At 43.8% G+C, this 13,463-nt stretch overlaps 2 protein-coding genes across 7 annotated transcripts in view; both read right to left on the bottom strand.

The window, feature by feature from the left end:
- Nucleotides 1–76: 76 nt before the first annotated feature.
- On the bottom strand, nucleotides 77–9,712 carry LOC121180298 (protein FAM83B-like). Of its 2 annotated transcripts, none has more exons than XM_041035588.1 (5): nucleotides 9,572–9,712; nucleotides 8,797–9,369; nucleotides 6,190–6,354; nucleotides 3,668–3,792; nucleotides 77–3,211 (listed from the first exon to the last, which is right to left on the bottom strand). In XM_041035588.1, the coding sequence occupies exons 2-5, from the start codon at nucleotides 9,232–9,234 to the stop codon at nucleotides 1,069–1,071; spliced, it is 2,871 nt and encodes a 956-aa protein (XP_040891522.1). In that variant the 5' UTR covers nucleotides 9,235–9,369; nucleotides 9,572–9,712; the 3' UTR covers nucleotides 77–1,068. The 2 variants fall into 2 exon arrangements, with proteins under 2 accessions (XP_040891522.1, XP_040891523.1); XM_041035589.1 differs by having other exon boundaries at nucleotides 8,797–9,361; nucleotides 9,572–9,690.
- Nucleotides 9,713–9,967: 255 nt separating this feature from the next.
- Nucleotides 9,968–13,463, bottom strand: part of myom2a (myomesin 2a) — a 28,376-nt gene continuing 24,880 nt past the window's right edge. For all 5 annotated transcript variants that reach the window (XM_041035583.1, XM_041035586.1, XM_041035585.1 and 2 more), the window contains 5 exons: nucleotides 12,910–13,073; nucleotides 12,665–12,701; nucleotides 12,545–12,567; nucleotides 12,131–12,186; nucleotides 9,968–11,572 (listed from right to left, as the gene is read on the bottom strand). In XM_041035583.1, coding sequence (XP_040891517.1) covers nucleotides 11,018–11,572; nucleotides 12,131–12,186; nucleotides 12,545–12,567; nucleotides 12,665–12,701; nucleotides 12,910–13,073 — 835 coding nt within the window. In that variant the 3' untranslated portion in view covers nucleotides 9,968–11,017. The remainder of the gene's footprint in view (nucleotides 11,573–12,130; nucleotides 12,187–12,544; nucleotides 12,568–12,664; nucleotides 12,702–12,909; nucleotides 13,074–13,463) is intronic.

The following is a 13,463-nucleotide window of genomic DNA, read 5'->3' on the forward strand; positions in this document are numbered from 1 at the left end:
ATAATTATATGGACTGTAGATATTTTTCAGTCATTTCAAAATAAAGGTAAAAACACACCCTCAATGTGCAAAGTGGTGCAATTTTGTTGTGTGTACATTTTTATTGTTTTGAAGAACAATACCGCTGTAGCTGCCACTCTACAGTTGATGAGTACATTCAACTAATATAAAAAAAGCTACACTATACTGTAAACCTAGTGTTAAGAAGTTGTCTTTCCATTTTGAGTCCATTCAACAGTTTTGTTATCTGATGTGTAATGAACAAACCAGTCTCTTAGGGCTGCTAATGTTACACAAACAGGAGGAAATAGTGCATTTATTTGGTACTATTTCCAGTGGTGGAGTAATAAAAATTTGGTAGGCTAGTGAGTGTTAACAGCAGCATGATGGAGTGTGTGGAGATAAAATAGAGTGAATGAGTTTACTGTGATGAAGGAACATGTCACCCAGTGCCACAGTTTGGCTCAATGATGTGTTTTTAATAGTTGTTGGACAATGGAGCTTCCATGGTGCACAGGTTTTGGACAATACCTGTCAGCAGGATACATTTGTTGTTAGTTTTGGTCTTGTCATGGGATTTGTTGACAATAAGAAAAATATAGAACATCACGAGACCTAAACTTTCAGAGAGAACAAACACATTCAATATATAAAGACCAACGTATTTATAACAACATTTTTTACAGTTCAACTACCTTGATAAAATGTTGTTTAGTGTCTAGAAGCGGTACTGTCACATTCACCCTGCTTTAACCTGATTGGTAAACAACTTGACTGACTAGTATTTTCACATTGACCTTGTTTCCCTGTAACATTCAGTTCAGGGTAACAGGGTAATACAAGAACACTTATTTAGTGCCAGATACCCAGTACATGACATCCAGCGTTTTGGCATCAATGATAAATATCTTCCTTGGTAAGATCTTAGCCACATTATGAAAACATCAAAGGAAAAATGTAGTACACTGCAAGGGTGACCACAAATAATCTGTGTCAGAGCCAAAATCAATAAACAATACAAAGAACTTTGTTTTCATATCTGAGCATCCCTCTACTCTTCCTGCATCTCTACTTATTCTTGCCTATGAGATTTCCTACTCGCTGCATGAATCGTCCCAGTTTGTTGTCTGGGCCACTTTGTGTCTGATACTCTGGATAGCCAGAGTCATGCCTGTTCAGGGAAGAGCTTCTGTCTTTGTCTGAGGGATACATGTTTGCCATCCTCATGGATTTATCCCGAGGAATACTCTCTCTGTTGAGCAAGTACTCGTATCGGCTGTAAACTTTCCTGGTTTGAAAGACAGTTGCTTTCTCGTCATCCAAGGTGCTCTTTGAGCCTCTATCCTGCTCTCCTGCAAAGTTCGTCTTTTTTTTGCTTGAACGGTGAGGAGATAATCTTGGAAATGCAGATTTATGCTTCTCAGTCTCTGTTGTACTACCGGCAGATTTCTGTGACCGGGAACTGCTTGGCGATTGACCTTTCTTTGTTGTTTGCTCTGCAGCAGATGCCTGTGAATGGTCTGCCTTGAGGGTTTGGTTAGATCCTGATGGATTCTGTGATCTAACTGAGGCCCTTCTTTGGAGAGACTTCTCCTCTTTTTTGGATGCTTTCTTTTCGTCCGATGAAAGCACTGATTGTACTTTCATTCTCATGGAATTCTTCCTCTGAAGCGTTGGTTCCTCTCGCTGCTTTTCTGCGTGACTACTCTTAGCTTCCACTGCATGCTGAAATGCTGCAGATGTGTTTAAAATCTTTGGAATCTTTTCTACTTCAGTAGATACTGATTTCTTTCCTTCCTCAGTAGCGGCTGAGGCTGAACTGTTGGCCAACTTACCCACAGAACCATGGCTTCGTCTGGCTTGATCTTGACATTGTGATTGTGCAGGTGTGCTTGATTTCTCTGAGTTCTTCTTTGGAACAACTATTTCGTCTCTGCAAATTTCCTCATATCCATTGTTGACTGCAGCAGAGTCCGAAGTGTTGACACGAGTATTTGAACCCTCTTTTTCCTCAGGGATTTCAATCAAAGACTCCATTGCTCTCGGGTGCTGGACACTGAGACCGCTGGACTGCATATGCGAGAGCTTGAGTGATGGATCGTTCAGTTTCGTATCTAAGTCAGCAGCTGATGTTGTCCTGGATAGAGGTTCATACCAGTCGTAGGTTTGCACTGTCTTTTGATCGTTAACTGTTTTGACATCATAGTGGGAGGCAGAGCGATGACCGTCAGTGAGGATTTGCTCTCTTTTATAACCTTCCTTGTTTGGCTCACTGACTTTGTGGTTGGCTGGTTCCATGCTACAACCATTTTGTGCATTTGGTTCTAATTCCATCATGCTCTGCCTCATGCCCAGGCCTCTCAATGAAGACATGTATTTAGGTCTTTCTAGAGTGGAATACATAGACCTCAAGGACTCTTGGCTCTGCCTGAGATTGGCATATTCCTGCAGACTGAGCCGCTTCTGCCTCATTTCCTCCATCCTGGTCTTAATATCCCACGACCTGCTGTGAATCAGCTGTGACTGAAGCTCATTTAAGCCCGTGTGACTGCTAAATGGGGATGTCATGGGGGATATCGGATCACATGACGCATCTAGAGGCATGTTGCTCTCATTAAGGTATGTGTCGATCTTCCACCTGTGGAGTGATGTTTCAGAGTTGAACGGTATCAGATTCTGGTCTGCACCATAGCGAGTGTGATGCCGAAGCTGCTGCTGAGACAACCGGTTTGTAAGCAGCAAGTCGCCGCCCCCTCTCAGGTTTGAATTTGTCCTCTCAGGAGCACCGGGCACTCCGATGTCCTTGGTCCCCATCCTCAGCCGAGTCATGGAGTTTAACTTCTGCAGTTCTCCGCCATAACTGTGCCCCCGCATCAGATTCCCCATGTCAGGACTGTGAGACTGATGCAGCCTCTCCTGCACACTCAAACCCCTGGTTAGGTTATTAAACTTATCATCCTGAGCATGCCTCATGCCGTGCATCACTCTGGATTTCATGTGAATTTGGTGAAGGGAAAGTTGGCTGGAGTTTGGGCTCTGAAAAGCCATAGTGTCTCTCAGGTGCTGGACAGATGGCCTCTCCCTGGACAGAACTGCAGGAACTACGGAGCGAGCGTAGAGTCTTCGAAACTCCTCGTCGTAAGAGCAAACCAGCTGACCAGTGACCACCAAGACCATACTGAGGTTAATCTTTTCATACGTCCACGTGAAGCTGAAAAAGAAAATGGAGGCACAGTCAACAGAAACCCAGCAGGGATGACATGAGAGGTCGACCTGCCTAGACTCACCTTTCTAATTCATGAAAGAGATGGGTGGGACTAAAAAAAAAAAAAAAAAAAAAAAAAAAAAAAAACAGAAATCTTGCTCAGTGTTGGTCACTTGTACTCATCTTAAATAGGTACGATGGTTTGGTCAAACCACCGTCTAGTAAGATTCATGACATTTAGGTCCTGAATCTTAAATGTGTGACCACAGGTTTGAATGATTTCTGGTTTCTTCTCACTTCACAATTTTTTTATTTTTGTTTAAATGCTGGAACAATGAGAGGCACTTTTCTATAAAATTGAAACAGAGAAATGTGAGGAATTTTGCGTTAGAGACAGAAGGACAAAAAGATCGATTCATGGCAATGATCTTTATCTGAGAGGGATGATTAGGACTGACATACCTGTAAGTCCCGTACAAAACTGTTCGGCAGTCCACAAGAATAAACTTCTGCTCCAAACCTCCATGAAACTTCACCCCAGACTGACACTGGTACTGCTGCCCCCGAACTGTCCGAACACGGATGTTCTGATGGAGAAACATTAAAAAGAGTCACAGAGTTTTACCTCAGGTGGGTAAAGGGAAAGAAACACAAAACATTTTCTGTCATTATTTTTTAATGGAGCAGCTGTTCGTGCATGTGCCTTTTCAAATCAGGAAACCTGTTTTCATTTAAACCTGCAGTAACTGATTTCTAGCCACCTGGGGGCAGCTGTGAACCCAGCATGGATGCTCATTTATGGATGTTTGCTAACAGTGTAGCAGTTGGTCCAGGAGTAATGGAGCCACGTTAGGAGTCACATTTCTGCCATCTGAAAGAGTAATACTCACTTCTATCTAAGCTTTTTTTGTCCTTACCAGCTCCTGAGGGAAATATCTGGCTGTTAAGTTAACAAATTTTTTGTTACGTTCTTTGAGAGTACAGTGAGACTGAACTAACACAGCAGTTTAGTTTGTAGTTAGTTAAGCAGTTTAGGCACACCTTCGATCCCGTCATCAGCTGGAATGTGAAAACAACCTGTTTAAAAACCACTCAAGCATGTTTCAGCCTAATTACCCTGAATCACACAGAATTAATTTAGCTGCAGGATTATCTGAGCTGGGCTGGGTTAAACGGGTTTGGTTATACAGCTAGCAAGCTTATGTTAGCTTGCTAGCTGTTTTAGCAACATGATATTGTTATTGATTCCAGCATCAACATTTCAGACAGATGATAGTGTTAATAAAACAGATATCAGAACACGTTTGATATGCAAGTATTTAGGTGCTAAGTTTAACGTAGAAACAGTTCTACTGCTCATCCATCATTCTATCGATCGATTAAGTCCAGAGTGAAATATCTGAACAACCACAGGACAGATTGTGATAAAACGGACGTTGATGGTTCCTGGAGGATGAATCCCACAGCCTTTGATAGTGTCCTATCAAAGGCTGTGGGTAGTAGCTCTAGAGCTCTAAGATCAGCAAAACCATCTCTCCATTTTCCATCTGTGGTATGTGATATGACCATTACAGCTTCATGTGGCTGCTGACGTTGCAATAAGCACAATCAACCCTTTAACATCCAGTTCTGACCTTTGATTTCACCTAAAGCAGCTTTAAATCTGGAACTTTAAATCTGTTATGGCTGCACCATTTAGTCAAAATGAAACACCTGGATGGCTTTTGCATCATTTTATACACGTATTTCTGCACAATTTCACCTAAACCATTTAGAGACTCTTTGGAGACTTTGAGATTCCACCTGCGTATCAGTTCACCCTTCTACTGGCTTTATTTGATTTATACTCCTTTGTTAACCTGTTTGTTTGGTGTTTTTTTTGTCATTTATTCTTCTAAAATATCCTAATTTGAACTTTCTGTTCTGTCACTGTTACTGAGGAAAATAGAAATATAAGACAATCTGTTCTTAACTAAATTCCTTTTTATATTGATGCATTTTACTTTACTAGATTTGATTTACAGATGGGGCTTTAAGTAAATTCTAAACAAAGTAATTTAAGAAAATTAAAAAAGTAAAGCAGTAGGTTTTTTTCCATTTCCATTGACACACACACACACACACACACACACACACACACTCTCACATAAAAGCACGCTCACCTTTTGTAACCCTCGACAAGATGAAACCTGTGCATCGTTTTTTCCGAGGCTGGTATTTTGATGTGGCTACCGGCTAAGCAATTTGCAGTGAGATCACAAAGCCGTCACTGTGTTCGTTCTGACGACTTGTTGTTTGGACTGTTTCAACATTGTCCTGATGCTGTTTAACAGGAAAATCCAGCCACGCTAACAGATCTGTCCTACGGCTGCTGCAGTTGTCTCGTATGGTAATGGCAGGTAGGAACGCAGCAGGGAAAAGCTGGTAAATGACAGCATTTCCACAAGGGTGTGGAGCAAATGTCAGACTTAATCCACTAAATGCTCCTGCCAACAGAAGAAAGGTCATGCCACAGGCGAAGCTTCCTTTGGCAGGGAAACATTTATGGAATACTAATCTACAAACATATGACTGACGGAGCAGAAAAAGGTGGATTTCTCTCTCAAAATGTCAGAAAATGTCCACATCAGATCATATTTAACAAGTCATTGTGCTGACCGTTGCCTCCTGCTGCTTTGAATAGTAAATGTCTGTCTCTCTGTGAACGCTTGACCAGAGAAGAAGTGATAATCCTACTCTTCAACTTTACATATTGAGCAGAAGATGAACTGTGCATGCACCAGTGGACTGGACAGCAGCTATTATCCAAAGTGCTTTACAGGGCGCTTATCATTCACCCATTCACACACACACTCACACATCAGTGGCAGCGAGCTGCCACACAAAGCGCCCGACCATCCCAGGACTGAACATATTCATAAAACCTTTCCCCTCCACCCTTTGCTCCTCTGATGTGGACTCTCACACAGGTGTTCATCTCTCACCTTGAAGTCCTGGAGGTGAACGCCCACCCTGCGTGACATGGTGAGGAAGCTCCTGAAGTGGGAATCGTCCAGGAGGATGTAGACGACCACTCCCCTCAGCGTCGCGCTGATGATCTCTTTAAAGATGTCCACGTCGGTGAAGACGTCCATCGCTATGGCAATAATCTGGAGACACAACAGACACGTGGACACATTTGTACAGAAACAACAAGATTTTTCAGTCCCAAAATGAAAAAGGTGTCAGGACGTCGGAGATGTGACTTTTAAATATGTTGTAATAAAAGGTGGAAAGTGTGGATATGGATCCATGAAATCAAACACAAATATATAATAATAATATATGAATTTAAACCTTTAAAACTAAAACCTGGGAAAGGAGCAGGGGCAGATCGAGTCTCTGTTGTATCCGTACGTCTTAGAAATCTCTTCAGAGGTTTCGAGCTCGTGCAGCTGTTTCACCTGTAGTTCCTCAAAAAGCTAAATGAACAGATTTAAATGATTACAGAGCAGTGGGCCTCTCCTGAGCGGCGACGAAGGTTTTTGAATAGTTATTTTTGAGATTCACATCTTGTATTAAACTGTATAGAAAATGGTTTAGATCCGTAGAATGAACAGGGCCCTTCCAATGTTTTAAAACATTTTGAATCTCCTTTGCCGTGTGTGTATCATTTATTTTGTGTGTTTTACTTTAATTTAAAATTTTATTCACATGATAATTTTATGAGAATGTCGCAGTGAGTGTTTAGTTTGTCCTGCTGCACTATGAGCTCAGCAAACGTGTGTTATCTCAGCTACAACAGATTTTATTTGACATGATTCAGGACGTTTCAGAACATTTTCACACTGTGGAACAGTCATGGTGGTTCTGTTAAATATTTAACTGTCCTTCTTCAGCCTGATGTAAATTTTCATCAGGTCAGTTATTAATAGGACACATGGCAGCATGTAGCATCAGATGGATGTAAATGATCAGAGGAGTGGTTCTCTACAGGGAAAAAGAGCACACTGATTTATGGTACGTGTTCTGATAACGATCGGACCAAGTCCGACCTGTTTCAGTTACTTCTCTGTGCACGTTACACGAGTGACTGCACTGCGTTTTCATCAGTCGTTTTCAGATCTGTGGAATGAGGGTCCGTTTCCTGCACAGTCACACACACACACACACACAGACACACACACCCTGCTGCAGTTTGTCAGCTCTTCGTTTCAGCTCTGGAGACACTGAGCTGAACATGGAGCTGGTTCAAGCTCAGACACGTTGGCTGGTTAATGTCATGTGTCTGAAGGTGAAACGTGACCTTCATTTTAACCTTTTCCATGAATTTCACTGCTGGCGAATTAACTTCTCGTCTGTGTAAATGCGAGCAGAGAGTGTGCGCAGGCTGTTGTGCGGTCCTCTGTTTAAATGTTAGGTTGTATGAATCGCACACTGTGACAAGAGCTTTCGTCATTTATCCTCGTAAACAGAGTGATGACTGATAACTCGCCTCAGGTGATCAGTTTTTTCTTGCGTCGGTTTTCTGCCAACAGCAAAACACTAATGTAACATCAGTCGCTGCTGGGGCACAATTTGAACGATGCACCTCTATGAATAAATGTTTCTGTTTTTATTGTTGTTGTATTATCAATAATGTGATTACTGTTGTGGTTGTTTTCATGTGTTTTCATTTAAATGAGATCTACATTTGTTAAAAGCATTTCATTCATTTAACTAAAATCTAATGGAGTTTTGTGCACATCCAGTTATTAGAGTCTATTTACTTTGAAAACTTGGATTTTACATCAAAAACCTCTGACTGTTTCATGAAATAACACAATGTTATGGATATTTCTTCTTTGGTACAGTTTTGGATGCACTTGTGCTTGTAATTGTTCTTCACATGTGACAGTAAAACATCCACAGCAGGATCATCCACATGTTATGGGATCATCTGGCTCTGACCTGTGGAGGAGCAGGAGGCTGCGCTCTGACATGTGCACACGTGTCTGCTCGTGGGGACTGAGGCAGATGAAGAGCATCCATCCAGACTTTGTGATGTGTTCCTGCATGTTTAATTTGACTGGATGTGATACAGACAATGAAGCACCAGATCACACTGTTCTTTCCCAGAGGAGATTAATGAATCACGGACGGAAAATTTGGCGCCGTTTGAAACCGCTTCAAGCGTCGTGAACTCAAACCGAGCAGCATCAAAACCAAATTTCAAAATCATCCAAATCAGAATCCGGTCTTTAGCCTTTCAGCAGCAGCAAACTGATTTAAAGTTTCCTGCCACAGTAACTGGCTGCATGAAACACTGTGCAAGCCACAGTCCGCTCTGTGTGTGTTAATGTATACTGTAGCCCAGCCCTGCAGTTCCACTGTTTACGCAGAGAAATATGCAGCGATGTATAAAAGCAACGCCTTTCATTGTGCGTTCGTGCTATTGATAAACTGCCATTGTGCTTGTAGTTGACACTGTGTGTGTGTTGTGTTTGTTTGCACCAGAGACAGGAAGATGAATCCCTACACATTTATCCACACCTGACAGATCAGCTGAGCCTGGCTCAGACTCAGACCTTCACAGTGTGTTTGTAATGTGTCTCACAGTGTTTGGGTCTCACCTGCTTCGCCTCCTGAATCTGTTTGCGAACCACTTCTTTAATGGTCGGTGTGTTTTGTCTGGGCGGGTGAAACAGCAGGCTGATGCTGGTGTCCGTTTCCTCCAGCAGGACCTCCGGCCAGCCCAGGTCCAGGTCTGGCACCTCCTCATCCGACTCTGTTGGGAAGTAGGTGGAGGGGCTGACCTCGTCTGTGACCCGCTTCCCTTCGGATTCGTCCTCCACAACCGGTAACTCTGCATTTTCCAAGATGAAGAAGATCTCCTCCTCTGACAGGAAGTGGCTGATCTGCTCGGCTCGGAGGAACTCCTCGTAGGCCTCCTTGCCCCCGCAGAGCAGAGCGTAAATGGCCAGGCGGTAGGATTCTTTGTAATGTGGCTGAATGTAAACCACATTGTCGTCTTCTGTCAGTGAAGACAGGCAGGACAGATTGGACTCCATGGATGCCAGGTCCCCTCTGAATCTCTATGTGCGACAGGCTTTTCCTTCACCTTCACTGTGAAAAGTTGAGTGACTGTCGACCATGTTGCTCAGACAAGAAAACCTTCTTCTGACAGCGCAGCAGACTCTGGAAACCTCAGGGGGAGAAAAAGCGGTTTACACATGTGAAGTCAAAACGTGAAAACCTGTCTGTCAAGTGTGACTCACCACAAGTAGGTAAACAACACAGGGCATGTGGTGACTTCTTCAGTTATCCATGAACATTATGACTGAAATTAACTGAACAAATATTCACTGGGAAAAAAAAACAAAAAAAAACGTAATTAAACAGACTTACTTCATGATCAGTGAAAGAATCCTCGGTTTTCCTGAGTCCAGAAAGAGAAAAGGTGTCTGTGCTCTCTCCTGCATGAAACAGCAGCACAAAGGTGCGGATCTGAACTCTCTATGCAAAAGAACAGCCTGCTGTACCTGCCCTGTTCACCCCACTGACAGCTCACACACAGTGGAACAAGCCCCGCCCACCTCAGCTCACCTGGGCTGCAGGAGCAGGAGCAGGTTTGTTGACCTGTTACTGTTACTCTGTCTTTCTGAGCCTGGATACGACACGGGCTGTGCACATTTTTCAAAAAGGTTTTTTTTCCCTTGCTGCTGCAGGAATCATGTTACCTCCTGACGTGTCTGGTGTGAGGAGGGTGAGGCAGGGAGACGATTACTCACACAGACAACAGAGTGAGGTTGATAAGTAAAGTTTATTGCCATCACAAAGCTTTGGGGGGGAAACACAACATGTCATAGACAGACAGACAGACCTCTCTGGCACAGACCAGAGCAGGAAGTGACACTGACCGACTCTGATTCTGGTTTGTTATAACTTTGGCCTTATTCCATTTTCACCAACACTGAAAACACTGAACTCACCAAGTTAACCGCTGAGAAAAGTCAGCCGGGGGGAGAAACACGATCAGGCAGGTTGTAAACGAGACAACATGTTGGTCAGATTATCCAAACCACTTCATCTGGGGGTCAAACTCAAAGTGGGCTGATCATCCCTCATTTCACAGGAAAACTTTTGCGTGTACACGTGTGCAAAGCCGAAGCACGAATTCTTACTGTGAACAGTGATGGATGTTTACAGCCGACATTTTGGAATAATTCTCCTGCTCACCTTTGCTTTCTCTTCCACGTACGTTTGTCAAACATGGACGTTTGTTAAAAACCGTCCGTCTGCCCGTCAGACTTCTTTTTAGCAAAGTCACTGCGTTTCCAGATCTCAGATAAATATCTGATGAAGTTTATCACTTTGGCCAAAACTACATGAATAAGACCCAAGTTATAATGAACCAGAGTTCCCCTTTAACATCCACAAAAAAATGAATCCAGTCATTCCACTGACGTTACACAGCGGAAGGTGCAGCTTTTAAAACACTGAACATTAACATCTACGCTGGCCTTTGTGTCAAAGCACAGTGACCAGTTTAATGACAGGAAGTAACTGAAGAGGACATCTATGTTAGTCTTCACTGTAAAAGCCCCTCTCCTGTGGGTTTGTCCCGTGTCTGTTGTGTTACTGGTTTTCGAAAAGTAACACAAAAAACCAGCAGGGACCAGTTAGCAGCCTGTTGTTTGAAAGTCGCAGTCCAGAGTGTGCAGCAGTGCACAAAGCAGGACTTTTAACAGTGACTACATCTAAATAAATACTTCTTAAAATGGTTTCACACTCATGCTAAGAATAAGCGTTGCTAACATTAACTGTTTCCCCCTCAGACACCACCACCGGCGTTTACTTCCTCGGTGGGGTCGGAGACTTCATGAATCTGGGTGGGGTTGGTGACTTGACGCTGCGAGGTGGAGTTGGGGTCGGGGATTTCGGGGTTGGGGTTGGAGACTTGGGGACCGGGGTGGAGGCGGGGGTGGATGCTGGAGTTGGGCTCTTCATGGACGGCGCTGGGGTCTGGGCCTTGGAAGGTGTGGGGGTTGGGGTTTTGGAGGGTGGAGCTGGGGACCTGGGCGGCACAGGCGTGGCAGCGGGCGTGGCTGCAGGTGTGGCTGCAGGCGTGGCCATTTTGGGCTGTCCCAGTTTGGGCTCGGGGATCTTCTCGCCGTGCCTGTACACGCTGACAGTGATCTCCACGAACTCGCCGCCGTACTTGTTCCGTACGTTGATGCTGTACTTGCCAGAGTCTTCGGGAGTGACTTGGTTGATGACGAGGCTGGCGAACTTGCCGCCGTCAAACGTGACCTTGGTGTGCTCGGTGGAGGTGACTTCCTGCTCGTTCTTGAACCAGGTGACCTCAGGGGTCGGCTCGCCCCACACGGTGCAGGTCAGGCTCAGGGACTGTGGAGGGTCGAGAGTCAGCTCAGGTCAAAGTTTATTCAGAGAGCAATTTTTAACAGCGTGAGTTTGTTTGAGTTCTGCACCAAAACCAATTTAAAGACAAGTTAAATAAAATGACTTAACTTCAGATACTAGTTCCCAACCTGAGGGTCGGGACCCGCAGAGGGAAGTGAAAGGTAAACAGGAGTTTGGGTGAAAGGATAAGAAATATTTCTGGTACAGAAGGTGGATTTTTTCAGACTTTTTTCTAATCCATATTTTTTCTTCTTCTTTTTTTTTTAAATCACCCTTTTGCTTCCTTAGTCAAAACCCGCCGACCAGAGACACAGACACTGAGTCCCATCTGTCCAAAGCTTCTTTGAAAAGCTCTTATCTGTATGTTTATTTCCAGTGCTTGTTTAGCAGGAATGCTGGCAGGGCTGTGCAACTCGTATAACAAGTATAACTCTTGCCTTTGTCACTACGGGGCTGATGTAATGATGTAAAGAAAACATCCACAATAAATCATCGCAGCAGTTCAGTGCTGATTCACATCAGCGGGTGTGATCTGATCCTCACCTTCTGCTCCATGATAGTGACCACGTCAGGCAGACCGCCGACCACTCTGCCACGGTCTGAGGAGAGAGAGAACAAACTGTCACCTGTGAACTGACAACACAACAAGGAAAACACAACTCCACTTCAGTGAAGAACATCACCCTGTTTGCTCTGTGAGGTCATGTATGACTCCACCTGTCCCCAGTGTAAACAAGGTGGAGGTGTCCAGAGGGAGGAGGAGGAGGAATGTTAAAGCTTTAACTCACTGAACTTTCAGCTGCAGAGTTCAGTCGTACTTTACCTTGAAACACAAATAACTCACCTGCAGGACTCTACATCAGCAGTGTCTCTTAAATGGAAACAAATGAGCCTGAAGAAAACACGAGTAAACTCTCAGTAACAGCGTCGGTGTGATACACACTGACATATACTCACTCTTCTCAGCGAATGCAGCTGCCCTGAAAGATAAAACAAACAAATGACGAAAGGATTAATATGTGATTCATATCGTTTGGAAACAACTTAAAGATACATGTCAAATGTCAAATAACTCACTTAAGTCTTAGGTACTCCTCATAGGCATCGGTGTACGCTGCAAAACCAAATATTAAATGAAGTCACAAAGGTTTTACAGTAACACAAAGTCAAGAAGATACAACAGTAAAATATAAATACAAACGACGTGAATAAATAAAAACACTTAAATAAATCTGGAAATGAAAACTAATGGCTACTACTAAATCAGACATAGAATGTATTAATTCTATATTGTAGACGTTGAGGTCAAAGTCATTTTCTACCTTGTCCAGAGAGGTCAAAGGTCCTGGTGTGAGTCTGCACGCCGTCCGAGATCTCGATGGCGTAGTGACCCTTCTCCTTGTCGGACGGGTCGCAGATCTGCATCCAGGCCATCTCCGCCGTGCCGCCGATCCTCATCTTCTCAGAGGAGGCGATCTTACTCTCCCTGCAGGTTTCGAATCACAGGACACGGGATCACGTTTTAGATCCGTACGCACACAGATTCACTACGGGCACATCTGCAAACAGCTGTGCAGACTGACGAGGTCATTTTAACATGTGGAGAAAAAACATCGGAGTCACATCATTAAAAACAAAGCCACCGTGCTCTGTCAGAGGAGTGCAGAGGAAAATGACTGTGGATCCTCAGCAAACAGGTTTTACTGCGCGTTGATTAAGAAGTGTAACATTTCCTACACAAAACCAACAATCAATAAATCAATTCATGTATTTGACAGCTGACACAACACAGCTGCTCTGATGTGGCTGAGTTTGGTGAGTGGTCAGGATTAACTGTCTGAAAGTCCTCGTGTGTGGACGGAGTCTGAGGCAGAGC

Source organism: Toxotes jaculatrix, chromosome 4, assembly GCF_017976425.1.
Source record: "Toxotes jaculatrix isolate fToxJac2 chromosome 4, fToxJac2.pri, whole genome shotgun sequence".
NCBI lineage: Eukaryota > Metazoa > Chordata > Actinopteri > Toxotidae > Toxotes > Toxotes jaculatrix.

Coding starts and splice junctions, on each gene's coding strand:
- LOC121180298 (XM_041035588.1), bottom strand. CDS start 9,234: ATGGAGTCCAATCTGTCCTGCCTGTCTTCACTGACAGAAGACGACAAT. Junction 6,355..8,796: donor AGATTCAGGAGGCGAAGCAG/GTGAGACCCAAA, acceptor TTGTGTCTCCAG/ATTATTGCCATAGCGATGGA. Junction 3,793..6,189: donor TTCACCTCCAGGACTTCAAG/GTGAGAGATGAA, acceptor TTTCTCCATCAG/AACATCCGTGTTCGGACAGT.